This window comes from Narcine bancroftii, chromosome 3 (assembly GCF_036971445.1).
Source record: "Narcine bancroftii isolate sNarBan1 chromosome 3, sNarBan1.hap1, whole genome shotgun sequence".
Lineage (NCBI taxonomy): Eukaryota > Metazoa > Chordata > Chondrichthyes > Torpediniformes > Narcinidae > Narcine > Narcine bancroftii.
The window spans coordinates 40,334,015-40,351,809 of NC_091471.1; the positions used below are offsets into that span (position 1 = coordinate 40,334,015).

At 45.3% G+C, this 17,795-nt stretch overlaps 1 protein-coding gene across 1 annotated transcript in view; it reads left to right on the forward strand.

Annotated features, from left to right (window-relative positions):
• The first annotated feature begins 1,977 nt into the window (after window positions 1–1,977).
• Window positions 1,978–17,795, forward strand: part of me2 (malic enzyme 2, NAD(+)-dependent, mitochondrial) — a 72,748-nt gene continuing 56,930 nt past the window's right edge. The window contains exons 1-2 of the mRNA XM_069923902.1: window positions 1,978–2,032; window positions 4,320–4,432. Of these exons, the coding sequence (XP_069780003.1) occupies window positions 4,325–4,432 (108 nt within the window). The 5' untranslated portion in view covers window positions 1,978–2,032; window positions 4,320–4,324. The remainder of the gene's footprint in view (window positions 2,033–4,319; window positions 4,433–17,795) is intronic.

Below are 17,795 nucleotides of genomic sequence, written 5' to 3' on the forward strand. Positions count from 1 at the left end.
TAAGAAAGAGGTGGCAGAGCTGGCCAGGAACTGCACCAAGTGCCAGACCTCCGAGGTTCACCGGCACACGCAGGCTCCCATCCAGGACTTCAGCTCGGTGGCTCGCAGGTTTCAGCACATGCACATAGATGCCAGTATCCAGGGAGGTGCGTTACCTACTCATGGTGGTGGACCGAGCAACGAGATGCCCCGAGGCTATCCCCATCAAGGAAGCCGCTGCAGAGACATGTGCCAGGACCCTGGTCAGCCAGTGGATCGCCTGGTTTGCGGTCCTGGCGCACATCACCAACCACGGGTGCCCAGTTCACATCTTCTCTGTGGACCCAAATGGCAAAACTCCTGGAGGTCAAGCTACACCACACCACGGCCTACCATCCGCAGTCCAATGGTTTGGTGGAGAGGTTCCACCAGCACCTTAATTCCTCGCTCATGGCTAGACTCACTGGCCCGGACTGGGCAGATGAACTACCGTGGGTCCTCCTCTGGATCAGGGCGGGACCAAAGGAGGACTTGCAAGCCTCGGTGGCGGAAATGGTATACGGCGCACCACTCTCCCTGCCCGACGAGTTCTTTGGTCCCGAATCTGATACCGCGCCTGGGGATGCGAACCTGCTGGCAGACCACCGCAAGAGACTGGCCTCCCTGGCTCCCCCATCCCAACGCACCATGGCACGACCAACCCACCTCCCCAAGGAACTCGACTTTGCCCAATTCATGTTCATTCGGAGAGGACCTCAGGTGGCACTGCTACAGTGTCCGTACCAGGGTCCGTACAAGGTCCTACACCAGTCTGGTAGAACCTTCACATTGGATACTGGGGGCAGGGAGGAACTTTTCATGGTGGTATGCCTGAAGGCAGCCCATCTGGACTTATCGCAGATGGCCAGGCCCAAGCAGCGAGACGCTTAGCCGGTTCTGGGGGTGTTGTGCGGCGGCGCACTCACTCAGGGCGAACCGATCCAGCTTGTAATGCCAGGTTTCAGGGCACCCCTGGGAAGATGGTGCCGTCGAGGGTTTCTTCCTCACTCAAACCTATCGCGTGGCACGTGCCCTGGGCAGCGATTGTGATGTGCTTACGCACGTGGTGACTGAACCAACGCTTCCCTGAAAGGGGCATGCGCCAAATTCAAATAAAACAGTTGTTAATGACCTTCAGCGTGGTGGCTGTGCTTCTTGCATTGCTCACCCGCCACAGTTGAAAGAATATCTTTCATTATTACAAGAATGACACAAATGGTCAAAAGCTAAACGCACTTTTGTATTGTAATTATCAAGGACGATTCTGCCAAGAAATTCTTGGTTGCTGGGGAAAATCGTGGATACAGTCCTGGACCAAAAAGGTTTCTTTTGGCAAGTGCGGATTAAAACCAAGACTAGTTACTTAAATTACTAAAATCTGTATTTTACAAGAAGCAGAAAGTTTTGATTTCCAATTTTATACTTACCATAGTTACTTTTGTATCTGTAATGGTAATTATTATGTATTAGCCATTAATGCCTATTATAATAATTAGGGGCCTGAATGTAAAGGTTAAAACTTTGTGTTTTTGATATTTGTTCATTTTGTGCCTGTCCCATTTAAGGAAAATTGTTGTTTGTAGTGTAACCATAGTTACTATGACATCATATGTCATAATATCCGGATCATGACAGAGATGTAAGCTCTTGAGATGCTTTGAATTCATCATAATCATCTTGACAATAAATAAGATGAAATTTAGATGAATTATCATTATACAGTATGTTTCTTACTCATCTCGATGCAAAGTTATCAATAAATTAAAGTTACTTACACCTGCAACTACAAAGTTTTATTGAATTAATAAGAGTAATTCAGAATATCGTCGATTATGTTTCTGTGAAGATGACGTGTTTGAAATTGGGAAATATTAGAAGTTGGGAAGTGTTGTCTATGTTGAGGGATGGCGTAAGTATAATTTTGGGTTTCTTTAATTATTGGTTTTGTTAATCTGTGTAGGTTTTATTTCAAACACCTTTTGCAAGCAGAGGCTGAGGAAGTGCTCCCAGTGAGGTAAGGTTGGTAGGTTTATTTTAATTAATTTAAGAGTAGGTTATGGAGGTAATTGGGGTCGTCCTGTGCTTCGATTGCAGGACGTAGGAGGTCAGGGACAGCACAAATGTTCCTGATGACTGCACCTGCAAAAAAGGTGGATCCAGCTGCAACTCCTGGGGGACTGTGTTAAGGAACTGGAGGCAGCTGGATGAGCTTCGGATTATAAGGGAGGCAGTAGCAATCATAGATAGGAGTTACAGGGAGACAGTCACCCCAAACAGACAGGAGTCAGCTAACTGGGTGGTTGCAGGGGAAGGGGAGGGTGGGGGAGAGACAGACAGCACAGAGTACCCCTGCGGCTGTTCCCCTCGATAATATGTTTTAGATACTGTTGGGGAGGAAAACTACCTACCAGGGACAAGTCACAGTGGTCACGTCTCTGGTAAAAGAGCTGGTCTCTCGGCTCAGAAGGGAAGGGGGAAGAAAAGAGGAAGATTTTGTAATTGAGGACTTGCTGGTTAGGGGAGCAGATAGGTTTGCTGGATGAGATCAGAACTCCTGGTTGGTATGTTGATCCCAGGGGCTAGGGTCAGGGATGTATCTGAGTACACAGTATTCTGGAGGGGGAGGGGAAACAGCCAGATGTCATGGTCCACGAGGGAACCAATGACATAGATAGAGGTGGAGATGAGGTCCTGAAGAAAAAATATATGAAGTTATGAAATAGGTTAAAAAGCAGGACCTCAAGGATGGTAATTTTAGGATTGCTGCCTGTGCCATGTTCTAGAGAGGGTAGGAAGAGGAAGATGTGGTGGGTGAATGAGTGGCTGAAGAGTTGGGGCAAGAGTTCACATTTGTGGATCATTGGGATCTCTTTTGGGAAAGGTCTGACCTGTACAAAAGAGAAGGGCTGCACTTGAACTGGAGGGAGAGCCAATATCCTGGCAGGCAGGTTTGCTAGAGCTGTTGGGGAGTGTTTAAACTAGTGTGGCAGGGGCGTGGGAATCTGAAAGAGTGTGTGGAGATTAGGGTAGAAGAACACCTAAATTTGAAGGACAGTTAGAAAAGTGGTAGATGGAGTTTAATACTGATAAGTGTGAGGTGCTACATTTTGGTGGGACTAATCAGCAAAAGTCATGTACGTTAAATGGTGGACAATTGAGGAGTGCAATAGAACAAAGGGATTTAGGAATTCTGGTACATAATTTCCTGAAAGTGGAGTCACATGTGGTGAAGAAAGCATTTGGTATGTTGGCCTTCATAAATCAGAGTATTGAATACAGAAGTTGGGATGTCATGTTGAAGTTGTATAAGGCATTTGATGAGGCCAAATTTGGAATATTGTGTGCAGTCTTAGTCGCTGATTTAAAGGAAGGATATAAACCGAATAGAGAGAGTGCAGAGGAGATTTACAAGAAGGTTGCCTGGGTTACAGGGAAAGGTTGAGCAGGCTGGGACTTTATTTCCTGGAGCGTAGAAGGTTGAGGGGTGGTTTGATAGAGGTATTTAAAGTAATGAGGGGGACACAGAGTGAATGTGGACAGACTTTCCCCATAGAGTGGGGGAGATTCATACAAGAAGTCATGGATTGCGACTGAAGGGGAAAAAGTTTAAGGGAAACATAATCCGGAATTTCTTCACTCAGGGTGGTGGGAGTGTGGAATAAGCTTTGAGCTGAAGTGGTAGATACGAGTTCGATGTTAATTTTTGAGGAAAAGTTGGATAGATATATGGACGAGAGAGATGAGGATAGTTATGGACTGGGTCTGGGTCAATGAAACAAGGAGGAAGTAGGTGTTCGGCATGGACTAGAAGGGTCGAGCTAGCCTGTAATGGTTATATGGTTATACATGGACATCTCTGCTAGAAGTCGAGGGGTGGACGAAAGGTAAGTATGGGGGTCGGTGGGTGATGAGGATGGAGAGGCACTGGGGTAATGGATAAATCAATTAAATGTATGTTTTAATGTCAATAGTCTTAGCATGCTTTAAGAAGCTCCAGGCTGACCTAGTGTTCTTGCAAGAAACCCATCGTACAAGTCAGGAGCATTCCAAATTGTAGAGGGGTTGGGTGGGCCAAGTGGCAGCATCCTCCTTTGGTTCTGGAGCCAAGGGAGTGGCAATCCTGTAGGAAAGAATGTTCCTGTATCGGTCTGGGCGGTGGTCGCTGACCCAGCTTGCTGGTAGTTTGAACCATTTTGTAAAATTTTTTAAAAAAGTCTCAAATCCACCAACTGTTCCAGTTGTCGAATACAACAAACATGATTACTAGAATGGTGAATTTACTTTTCTTTAAATTTCTGCAGGAAAGATGTTATCTCGACTTAAATTAGCTGTAAGGCCATGTGTGTACTCCTGCCGTGGCGTACACACAAAGGACAAGGGCAGAACATTGATGTTGAGTCCCAGAACAAATAAGGTAATTAATTTCCTCTTAAATGTGAAATATTTTTTCAAAGAAACTCTGCAAGAATTTCAATTTATAATGATGGGATTTCTAATTTGCAATAATATACAGTGTCTGTAGAGAGGAGAATGAATCATATGGGTTTTTGGTTTCTTGATCTATTTGCAAAAAAAATCATTGAAAGATTTAAAGTTTTGCCTTTATACCTGTCTGCTTGTTTTAAAATGTGTTTATTGCTACTCTACAAATTCAGAGAATCTATGAATTTTCATGGGGATTAAGATGCAGAAGAAAATTGAAGCCGAGTAAAGGAAGAGAGGTTGGGAAGGAAATTAACCCTTTGGACTCCAGCCATTTTAAACTTTTCATAATACAAGACTGCGTCCATAGGTAAAGTACAGTACGAACACCATTATGAACCAGCTGGTGGTTCGTTTTTAAAAAAAAAAACACCCTGAAAACTGGGTCACTGTGTTTATGTGCTTGTTAGTCCCTCAAAACAGGGACATGGAGTCCAAATGAATTGAAGAGAGGAAAACAGAGAGCTATTAAAGTTGAAATGTATGTTTGAAGGGGGAGGAAGAGTGCACAATAAACTTTGTCCAAATTATAAAGTGAAAATTTGGAGTTTTTCAGCACTGAATAATTGATTTAAACCCTTTATACACGTAGTGGGATGTAGTGTGGGAATTAATTCATTAAGTGAGTGTCGTAGATGTTATTCCAGATGGGCATGCTGAAGCACCGTGGAAGGAATAGGTTCAATTTGGTATTGTGCATAATTTGGCCTTTGGGGAAAGAGTGATTGCAATGTTTTTGAAAATACAAGCTACTCGTGTATGAGTTGTGAATTGTTGAGTTAGCTTGGTAAACTACATTGATAGTAAGGATTCTAAATAATGATTAATATTTACAGCATTAAACCTTTATGGCATAAAGCACATCAGGAAAAGTGGGTCAGTCATGGTAATAAATGGTGGATATTCCTTTTGATATCATACCAATAATATTGCATGAAAGAACAGTAGTTGAGAGTATTGGGAGCATTGTTAATTTGGAAAAGGAGGACCAAAGCATTAAAGAAAAGGAAGAGATGAGATTTAACCAAGGCTCTTGTGGGAAGCGAGGGAGGAGATTCCTGAGCCACTAGTGATGATCTTTGCATTGTCACTGGGGACAGAAGTACCAGAAGATTGGAGGGTTGCAAATATTGCACCTTGTGTTACGAGCCTAAAGGACCCCAAAACCCAGCAGCAATAGACATTCACCAAGGCAAGTAGTTATTTAAACAAAAGTTGTTTTTAATTAACTTTAAACATGAAAACAGAATCAAACTTTAACTTATCTCTATACTTAACTAACCCAAATTAACCCCCTTCTAATTCTAAGCACATGTCTGTATATTTAAGAAAAGTTCTTCGGTTCACAGTTCAATCTCACTTCTTCTTCCAAGTTCACTGGTTGTAGGCAATTCTTGTACTGTGCACAGAATTTAACATGTGTAAAGTTCACCAGGCTTTGGTGCTCAAAAGGTAAATGTTTTGTAGGGTTTGCAGAGATTTGTTGTTCCAGGATTTCCACAACTGAGGTACCACCATTAGTCACCTCAGTGTCTTGCTGATGAAACTTGCCCCATCAGGGTTCTCCGGATGGTAACCTCTTTCTTTCAGGCTACCACAGAGTTCCTTTCTGTTCCACTTATTCCAAGAGAAACATCAGACAGACAGCACTTTCAGTCATCTTTTCTGTTTTCAACCAGCTTCTCCTGGCTTGCACTGTCCAGCTGCTTTCAGTGTCACACACACTAGCTGGGGGAGCTTGTTGAACTTGTTCTCTCTCTCCCCTCAACTGGGACTGCTAGAAAGCCCATGTGACTCTCTCACTTGCAAAACCCCCACTTTCTTCAGTGAACAACAGGAGTTATCCTCCTGCTCCCATCTGTTGTCTTAGATAAAAACCTAGGAGTGACCTTTCTGTGAGCACACTGTAGGTACTTTTAAACAGCCAGTTTGTCTCCTCCAAACAATGGTCTATTCATTTCATGACATCATTTCAATTAGTACCTACTTGTGAAATGTTCACAGCATTCTCCAGAGATCCTGCAATGTTACTGAATGAATTCTTCAATATTTCAAATAAGATCTGCTTTAAAATGTGTGTATGTATGTAACCCACTGTAATCTTACCAAATTGCTCCCAATATTTATCCATTACACTTGTTCAAGATAGGAATTAGAGATAACCCAGGAAATTGTTGACCAGTGAGTGTTATTTCAGTGATAGGCAAGCTGTTGGAAAAGATCCTGAGAGACAGGATTTGCAAACATTTAGAGAGTTGTAATCTTATTTGGATTAGTCAGCATGGCTTCATCAGGGGAAGGTAGTGGCTCTCTAGCCTGATTTGAAATCTTTTAGGATATAACCAAGCACATTGAAGGTAGAGCAGTGGATGTAATGTAAATCTACTTCAGTAAGGCATTTGAAAGGTTCCCATGCAAGACTCAAACAGAAAGTAAGAAGACATGAAATCCAAGGAAACCTGGATGAGGAAGTGGAAGGGTGCTTTAGTGAGGATGTGAAGGTTGGTGTGTTGTCTGGAATAGTCTGGAATGGTGGTTCTCAACCCTTTTCTTTCCATTCACATGCCACTTTAAGTATTCTCTATGCCATAGGTGCTCTGTGACTAGGAAGGGATTGCTTAAGGTTGTATGTGGGTGGAAAGAAAAAGTTTGAAAACCACTGTTTTAATCGTACCTCATTGACTCGTTATGTGCATCGTTTCATAATTCCAAAGAAAATGGGCCAATGACAATTTTTCTCCAGCAAAATATTTCAGTAACTATTTGGTCTAGAGCAGTGATTCTCAACCTTCCCTTCCCACTCACATACCACCTTAAGCAATCCTTTACTAATCACAGAGCACCTATGGCATAGGGAAGACTTAAATTGGTATGTGAATGGAAAGAAAAGGGTTGAGAACCACTGGTCTGAAGGATACCAGAAGTTACAAAGGGACATTGATTGGGCACAGAGCTGGGATGAGAAGTGGCTTAACCTGGAAAAATATGGGGTGGTTCATTTCGGGAGTTCAGATCTGAAGGAAGAATATAATATTAATGGCAGGACTCTGAGTACTGTGGAAGAACTGGGAGATCCTGGGTTCTATTTCCAAAGAACCCTCAAAGCTGCTGTACAGGTTTATGGTGTTGTTATGAATGTTGGTGTGTTGGACTTCATTAACCCTGCGGCCAAGTTTGAGAGCAATGAGGTAATGTTGCAGCTAAAGTTAGTTAGATCCCACTTGGAATATTGTGTTCAGATCACCTCACTCCTGGAAGGATGTGGATGCTATACTGAGTGTGCAGAGGTAATTAAGAGAGATGATTCCTAGATTGGAGAGCTTATGAGGTTAGGTTGAGTGAACTTGGTCGTCTTGGAGTGACAGAGGATGTGGTATGACCTGATAGAGGTGTACAAAATGATGAGAGACATTGATTGTGTGGATAGTCAGAAGCTTTTTTTTCCCCAAGGCTGAAATGAATATCACAAGGGGGCATAGTTTCAAGGAACTTGGGAGTAAGTATAGGGGAGGTGCGATTTTCTCCACAGGGATGTGCAAGGAATGCGCTGATGGCAATAATGCTGGAGGCAGGTGCAATAGGATCATCTATGAGACTATTAAATTGATTCATGGTACTGTGAAAAATGGGGGGGGTTATGCAGTCAGTAAATTCTAGGCATATGTTAGAGTAAGTTATTATGTCGCCACAAAATTTGGCCGACGGGCCTGTACTGTGCTGTAGATTTCTATGTTCTGTGGCACTTGCAGGAGCTGAAGGAAATCACTGCCACCACACCGAAGGTCGTTAATGACTTTTTATTCAAATTCAGGATGCCCCTTTAAGGGCAGCATGAGCTCAGTCACCTGGTGCATTGTGACGTCATGATCGCTGCCCAGGGTGCGGGCTGGAAGGGATGTTGGAGTCAGAGAGAAACCTCTGACGACGCCATTTCCCTATGGATACCCCTCCACGTGGTGATACAAGCTGGGCTGTTTTGCCATGAGGATGTGTGCCACCACACACCCCCCCCCCCCCCTTCTCCAGAACCGGCTATGTGTCCATGTGTCCTGTCACTTTGGCGGCCGGCCCCAGTGTTTGGGTGCGGCCATCTGTGATAAGTCCAAATGAGCAGCCTTTAAGTGGTCCACAGTAAACAGTTCTTCCCTGCCTCCCACAGCTAAAGTAAAAGTCCCACCTGACCGCCAGAGAACCTTGTACGGCCCTTCGTATGGGTGCTGCAGCAGGGCCATCTGTGGTCCTCTCTGAATGAATGCAAATTGTGCCACATCCAGATCTTTCGGTCAATGGGATGGTTGGGTGTCGTGGTGCAATGGGGGCGGCGGGGTTAGGTTGCCCAGTCGTTTACGGAGGTCCACGAGCCGCTCACTTTTGTGCATCGTCTTGGCCTCCGGGCTGAAGAATTCGCCTGGCAGGGAGAGTGGCACACCCTAAACCATTTCTGCTGACAAGGCTTGCAGGTCCTCCTTGGGTGCTGTCCTAATCCCAAGGAGGACCCAGGGCAACTGGTTTACCCAGTCGGGGCTGGAAAGTCATGCCATCAGAGCGGACTTAAGGTATCGGTGGAACCTCTCTACCAACCCGTTAGACTGTGGGTGGTAGGCCGTGGTGTGGTGCAGTGTTACCCTAAAAGCCCTGCCAGCTGTGACCATAAAGCGAAGGTAAATTGGGCGCCTCTGTCGCTCGTGATGTGTTCCGGCACGCTGAAACGAGCGATTCACTGGCTGACCAGGGCTCTAGCACGTCTCCGCTGATGCCTCACGGACCAGGATGGCTTCCGGCCACCTGGTTGCTCTGTACACTATGGTAAACAGGTTCTGCGACTCCCTGGACACCGGCAAGGGGCCCACGACATCCATGTTGATATGCTGGAACCTCCGCTTTGCTGAGTCGAAATGTTGAACAGGGGCCTGCATGTGCCTGTGGTTACCGCTGCCACTTCCTCCTTGAGGCCATACCAGATGAACCGCTGTGGCATCATAAGCACGGTAGTTTTTTCTGAGGGGTGGACAAAATCGTGGATAGAGCTGATGACCTTTGCCCTCCACTCCTGTGGGACTCCCAGGCGCGGTGAGCTGGGAGAAATGGTGCAGTGCCTGGGCAGAGTCAGGAAGCTGAATATCCTCGAGCTGGAGACCTGAGATGGCGGTCTGGAGAGCTTGAGTTTTGGTGTCGTGCTGCTAGGCCTGCGCTAGTTGCACGTAGTCAAGGCCGGGAGCTAGCGTGCTGATGGCCGGGTGGGAGAGCACATCCGCGACCACATTGTCCTTGCCCGCCTTGTGCCGGATGTCTGTCATGAATTCAGACATGTAGGACAGGTGGCGCTATTGCCTGGCCAACCACGTGTCCTTGGACATAGCCAGTGCTTGGGTGAGGGGCTTGTAATCGGTAAAAACAGTGAAAGTTCTGCCCTCCAAGAAGTATCGGAAATGGCAGATGACCAGGTACAGCGCCAGGAACTCCCGGTTGAATGCACTGTATTTAATCTCCGGCGGCCGCAACTGCTTACTGAAAAAGGCCAGCGGGCTCCACTGCCCATCCAGCCACTGTTCCAGTATTCCCCCAACTGCTGTGGCGGAAGCATCGACCGAGAGCGCCGTGTGCACCAACAAAGTCACCTCTGCGAGGGCCTGTTTCATTGCAGTGAAGGCCTCGTCCACCTCCTCCGACCAGGCCAGGGTCTTTCGTTACGATCAGTGCAAAAAGAGGGCGCATGGTGCGGGTGACGCTGGGGATTAATCTCTGGTTAAAAAATTTATTATTCCCACGAATTCCTGCAGGCCCTTGAGGGAGGAGGGTTTGGGAAAACCCTGGAAGGCTGCCACTTTCTCCGGTGCCAGAGCTGCCCCAGACGCTGAGATGGTGTGCCCCAGGAACTGCAATGACCGTTTCCTAAACTGGCATTTAGCCTTGTTGACCATGAGGTTGAATTCTGCCAGGCGGGCGAGCAAGGTACGGAGATGGGTCTTGTGCTCTTCGTGGCTGCGGCTGGCTACCAGGATGTCATCTAGGTAGATAAAGACAAAGGCCAAATCCCTACCCACTGCATCCATGAGGCGCTGGAACATCTGGCCCGCATTCTTCAACCCGAACGGCATCCAGAGGAATTTGAACAAACCAAAAGGGGTGATAATGGCAGTCTTTCCAACGTCATCGGGGTGTACCGGAACTTGGTGGTATCCGCGCACCAGATCAACTTTTGAAAAGAACCGTGCGCCATGGAAGTTGGCCGTGAAGTCCTGGATTTGGGGGACCGGATACCTGTCTGGAGTTGTGGCGTCGTTTAGCCGTCTGTAGTCTCTGCAGGGCCTCCAACCCCCTGATGAATTTGGGACCATGTGCAGTGGAACCGTCCAAGCGCTGTCCGACTGCTGAACGATGCCCAGTTCCTGGAGCCTGGAGAATTCCTTCTTTGCCTGTTTTAGTTTCTCCGGTGGCAGCTGCCTAGCTCTGTGGTGCAGCAGGGGGCCTTTCGTGGAGATGTGATGGAAAACTCCATGGCAGGGGGAGGCAATGTCGAAGCGTGGCTCCAGGATGGCAGGGAACTCGCTGAGGATCTGTGGCAGTGCCTACCATGGCAATTTTGGGTCTGTTGTCGTCCGCCGTGCCCAGGCACACCGAGCGAAAGTTGTGGGCGTTGAGCAGCCTCCTGCCCCTCACGTCCACCAGCAGACTGTGAGCCCTTAGGAAGTCAGCCCCTAACAGCGCGGTGCCCACCGAGGCCAGGACGAACCTCCAAGTGAACTTTTCATTCTCGATCTGTATCTCTGCCCTACGGGTGCCATAGGTTTTGATTGCGGAACCATTGGCAGCCTGCAGGGTTAGTCCGGGTGCGAATTTCCAGCACTGTGGTGGGGGGGTGGGTGGGAGGGCGCTCAAGTCGGCCCCTGTGTCCACCATGAACCGGCGGCCCGTGGACTTGTCATTGATGTAAAGGAGGCAGTTCACGTGGCCAACTGTTACCTGGCCGTTTCCCTGGAAGTCGCAGGGCTGGTGGCACTTGCGGGCTTTCACTCCCAAGTGCTGGTGATAATAGCACCATGTTGACTGGGTTTCCTCCGGCTTGTGCTTGGGGGTATCCTTCGAACGACAGGGCCCCGCCTTGGAGTCTTGGCTGAGGGCTGCCTCATTCTCCTGTTTTGTGCGCCAGAGGGCATCTGCCCGGACAGTGGCCTTACAGGGGTTGGAAAAGTCCTCTTCGGACAGATGGGGCCGGATATCTTCTGGCATCTGTTCAAGGAATATCTGGCGGGAAACATGGTTCTTGATCCTCTGCAAGGGCCAGCATTTCGTCCATGAGGGCTGAGGGGCTGCGAACCCTCAACCCATCCAGGTGTATGAGCCTGGAAGCACGCTGCTGGGGAGTGAGGCCAAACTTCCCCAGGAGTAGATTTTTGAGGGTGGTATACTTGCCCACTGCTGGTGGCTGGTGAATGATGTTGTCCACCTTCGCCGCTGTGTCCTGGTCCAGCACGCCACGACGTGGTAAAATTTTGTGGTGTTGGCTGAGATATTGCGGAGGTGGAATTGTGCCTCCGCATGCCCGAACTACCTCCATGGGTGATGGGGCCAGAAGGGGCGAAGTTTGAGGGCTACTGCATTCATCTCTGCTGTGTCCATCGTTCACTGGGTCCAGATAGCCATCTGGGCCCGTCGGGGTCACCACTGTGGTGCTTGCAGGAGGAAATCACTGTTGCCACACTGAAGGTCATTAACTACTCTTTATTCAAATTCAGCACGTCCCTTTAAGGGCAACAGGAGCTCAGTCACCTGGTGCATTGTGACATCATAATCGCTGCCCAGGGTGTGCGCTGGAAGGGATGTTGGAGTTGGAGAGAAACTTCTGACGACACCATTTCCCCATGGCTGCCCCACCACGTGGCAATACACAAATTTTACCAAAATTAAATTTTAAAACTTTTCAAAAGCACACACGAATTGCATTTTTGTGCCTGATGCCTATTAGTTCTGAAATATTACTGCAGTTCGCCATGAGGATGTGTACTGACACAGTTACATGAAAATTGAATAAGAGAGTTATCAAGGAAGAAATGTAAAGGCAAAACGCAAAAGCTTTATCAGAAATGACATGCAAATGTTAATGCTAGTTACCAGGAAAGTTGAAGAAGGAAATGTTGTGGATGTTGTCTGCATGGATTTTGGTCAGGTATAATGACAAGATTCCACATGGGAGATTGGCCAGGTAGGTTCAGTATTCAGGGTAAGGTAGTAAACATTGGTTTTGTGGGAGAAGCCAAAGAATGGGAGTAGATGATTGCATCTCTGACCGGAGGCCTGTAACTAGTGATGTGTCTCAAGGATCAAAGCCATGTCTATTATTGTTTAGTATCCAGATCATTAATATAGATGACTATAGTAAATTGGATCAGCAAATTTGCAGATTACACAAAGTTTAGTGGTGTGGACAGTGAAGAAGGATTTCAAAGCCAGCAGAGCGATCTGGACCAGTTTAAAAAATGGACGGCAAAATAGCAGATGGAGTTTAATGTGGACAAGTGTGAGGTGTTGGACTTTAGGAGGACTAATCAAGGTAGGACATTCACTGAAAGCGATAGGGAGGTAAGGAGTGTGGTAGAATAAGACTGATCAGGGAATACAGATACATAATTCCTGAAAATGAGGTCGCAGATAGATAGGGTTGTAAAGAGGGCTTTTGGCATATTGGCTTTCATAAATCAAAGAAATTAGTATAGGAGTTGGGGTGTTATGGTATCCTAAGATTTTTAAAGTGATTATGGAAATTTTGGACTGGTTGTCATAACATTTCATAGATTATGAAATGATACCAACAGATTGAATGTTAGCAAATGTGACCCCAGGATTTGAGGACAAGGGAGGCAGTGTTGTAGGTGTAGAGCCACCTGGAGACTAGAGTAGTAAATGCAACAAGACTAGTTTTTCAAGCAAACATAGAGCAGGCTGGAAACTGAACTGAAGAATCAAAATACCTTGTCCTATGCAATGATAATGTGTGACTTCTTATCAATTGCCACCATTAATTACCACTTGTAGTGAGACTGAGGCTGGAAGGAAATACCAATCTAGAACCCTTTTATGGTCTTGGGTGTGTGTTTGAGGCAGAAGAACTCTTGAGATTTCCATGTTACAATGGTACCACATTCCCTGATACTTAAATATATTGTGCCCTTAATGCCTGACTTGATTGTGTTTGTCTTTCATATTGACAGCTTTTCTCAGCCTCCAGTATGTTTTACCCCTATTTACAATGTGTACATCTATTGTTACCCTTTGCTGTGTCAATTTTTTTGGCTGTTTCAATTTGTGAACAAATTGAAGTAGATTCTTGTTAATTCTCTTTGTCTCAGTGTGGCCGACATTGTTCTGTCGCGATACGCTTGGAGGGAGTGGGGAGAACCGGTACTAACAGCTCCCACCTCGTGTCAGACACAACAGCCTCATATCTACTGGCAATTGGCCATTACAGTCACAAGGCATAGTGCAGGCCTACTGAGAAGCCCTGGCCTACTCAACGTAGCTACTTAATGAGATTGTTCGTATTTCAGATGTCATTATGCCAGGTCACATGTTGTGTGTCTATATTATGCCTGACAGCACGTCAATAAATGCTTCTACTCTTCTCTTGCTGACAACTTCGGTTGTGGTCTCATTATTCCTAACACTTCAACATGATGGCATATGAGCATAAACATCATCCGCCACTGTTCTCTGTACTTTGCTACTGCCATCAGCAGTTGAATCATCAATGAAGATAAGTGTGCCAGTAACTGTGGCAGCCATACATGCTCAGACCATTACACGGATGAGGTGATATGCTTTGGATCTTGGGCATTTCCTTTACCTCTCCACACTTTGCACTTGCCATCACTGATACAAGTTAATCGTGGTCTTATCTGTCCACAAGAACTTTTTCCAGAATTCTGCAGGCTTTTTTAAATACTTCTTGGCAAACTATAATCTGGCCATCCTGTTTCTGTCTTGTGGTTTGCATTTTGCAGACGTAGCCTCTGTTTCCAGTCATAAAGTCTTCTGCGGATAGTAGTCACTGATACATCCACACCTGCCTCCTAAAGAGTTTCTGATCTGATGGACAGGTGTTTGGAGATTTTTCTTCATTATGATGAAAATTCTTCTGTCATCTCAAAAAATTCTTCTGTCATCTGTAGTGGAGGTCTTCCTTGGCCTTTGTGATTACTGAGCTCACCAGTATGCTTTTCTCCCTTTGTGATGTTCCAAGCAGTTGACTTTGCTTATTCTAAGGTTTGGGAGATGTCTTTTACTGTTTTACTGTTTTATTGTTTATCAGCCACATAATGGCTTCATTTGCACAACTCGGGTCCTCGTGTGGGGAAAAATAGCAGCTCTCTTATACCTGCACCAATGAAACAATTAAACAGAGTCAAGTACTCACAAACACTTGTGAAGCCAAATATCCCAAACATTATGATGCCCTGAGATGGGGGAACTTTTATAGCCACATAAACTTGAATAAAATCTGGAATGTTTGATTACAAATTACAAATTTAAAACTATAGAGCACAGGGGCAAATAATATTTTTTTTAAAAGTGTCTTTATTCCAAACCTTATGGAGGGCTCTGTACATATTGGAGATGAGGATTTCTTTTGTGGCACGTTATACCTGATGAGGGACTGCGTAAATATTGTTGACCTTTTCAGAACCTATTTTGTCAAGTGGCTATAGATTTTATAAACTTCCCACATCTGCCATTTCAATAGATTGCATTTCGTGCTTTTGGTTGCCAGTTTTTATTACCACTCCATTGATTTTTTTTAACTGGATTGTATAAATTTTTGGCCTAAAACCAACGCAATAATCAAAGAAAAAAGTCGTGGAATTGACTACTGGAACCTTGTAATTCCTTTTAAATGGATTCTTAATTTAATTTATAGATGTGACCAGGTTAGAGGTCCTTTTGGCCAACAAGCCTGTGTAGCCAAAATACATGTGACCAATTAACCTAATTAGGAGTAAAACATGAAAGTCTGCAGATCTCCATGGTAGAAGTAAAAACACTATGCTGGAGAAACTCTGCAGGTCAAACCGTGTACTTTATTTTCCAAAGATAAAGGTATTTAACCAATGTTTCAGGCTTGAGCCCTCCATCAAGAAATGGAAAAATGTCGGTAGGTGTCCGAATAAAGTAATACTTCTCGTTTGACTCATCTCACTTTCTTAAAATTAACTGAGTCGCGTGGGTACTCGCATGGGTCCCAACTGTGCATGCCTGTTTGTGGGCTTTGTGGAGCAGACAATGCTGAAAGCCTGCACAGGCAAGTCTCCTCAACTCTTTCTCTGCTATATTGATGACTACATCGGGGATGCTTCATGCACCTGTGATAAGCTCGTAAACTTCATTCACTTTGGTGACAACTTGAACCTCAATCTCAAATTCACCTGGTCCATCTTTGACAGCACTCTCCCCTTTCTTGATCTCTCTATTTCCATCTCAGGAGACAAGCTTACCATAGACATATTTTACAAACCCACTAACTCCCTCAGCTACCTCAATGCCATTTCCTCACACCCAGTCCCCTGCAAGGATTCTATTCCCTTCTCTCAATTTCTTTGTCTCTGCTGCATCTGTTCCCAAGCTGAGGCCTTACAGTCCCGATCATCTGAAATGACTGCCTTTTTCCACAAACGTGGCTTCCCCTTAATTATTATCAACTCATCAATCGCCTGCATCTTCTCCATTTCTTGCTCATTTGCCCTGGCCCCCTCTGCCCCCAGACATAACAAACACAGAATTCCCCTGGTCCTTACTTACCTACCAGTTTCTGCATCCAACACATTATTCTTCATAATTTCCGCTACCTACAACATAACCCCACCACTGGACATGTCTTCTCTCTGCCTTCAGAGGGACCACTCACCCTTAGATCCCTCTCCCCGGCACCTTTCCCTGTGGCAGCAGGAAGTGCCTTGTGCCCACCTTTCCTCCCTCACCACAATTTGGGGCACTAAACAGTCCTTTCAAGTAAACATCACTTGAGTATCTGCAAGAGTGATCTACTGCTCCCTTTATAGCCACCTCTACATCGGAGAGACTGAATGCAGACTGGGAGATTGCTTTGTTCTGTCTGCATCAGTGACAGGCCAACCATTTAATTTCAATGGTTCCACTCCCATACATGCATGTACTATCCCACCAGGACCACCTGTAAATTAGAGGACCAACATTTGATTTTCTGACCAAGCACTCTCCAACTGATGGCATTAACTGACTTCTCCAGTTTCTGCTAAATCTACTCTCCATTCTCTCTCCCTTCCCTTTCCCCTTGTCTTCTTTCCCTTTGCTCTCCACCCTCTTTCCTCTACTTACAGAGCCTTCCTCCTCCCCCTGCTTGCTGCAGTGCTCTCCCTCCCTTATCCATCTATTACCTCCTGCCTTTGGGACCATGCTTCTGTTCATTCCCATTTTCTACCCCCCACCCCCAATTTTGTTTGGGTCCGATATTTTTCCATACCTTGAGGAAAGGTATTGGGGGAGTATATTGATGAAGCCCAAAACGTTGATTATGTATCTTTATCTTTGCTACATAAAGTACACTTTGATCTGCTCAGTTTCTGCAGCATTGTTTTTTTTAATGTTTAATTAACCTACTAACTCAATACATCTTTGGAACATGAGAAGAAACCAGAGTACTTGGAGGAAATCTCTCCCCTGCTCTCCCTTTGTCGTAACTACAGCAACATTTAAAGTGACATTTATTGGAAGTGATATCAAACAAAATTTACTTATTTACCATGGAGCTTTACAGCACGGAAATGGACTTTTTGACCCATCTTGTCCATGCTAACAAGTTACAAAGCTAGTCTCAGTCGCCTACATTTGGCCCATATCCATCTAAACATTTCTTATCCGTGGACCTGTCTAAATGACTTTTGAACTTTTCAATTGTGTTTGCCTTTACCACTTTCAATAATTGTTCATTCCACATACCCTTCACCTTCTTGGGGTGGGGGAAGCTCTCCCCTCAAGCCTTATCAATTATTATAAAACATTTATTGTATTAAATTGGAGAGAGGTATTTATTCATTTTAAATATTAGAAACCAGAGTTATTGGAATAGATTAGAAAAGGAAATTGAAGAAACATAATGATTCTTTGTTTTAATTATACATAATGTTCCTGTTGCTTGAACTTATCTGTAAGTTACTTTGTGGAAGGAATTGGAGGGGCAGGTTGAAGGAAGGCAGTTGTTTGCAAACATCTAGCCCTTGTCCTTCCAAAATATAAGGGATACAGGTTTGCAATTGTAGTTGAAGTTG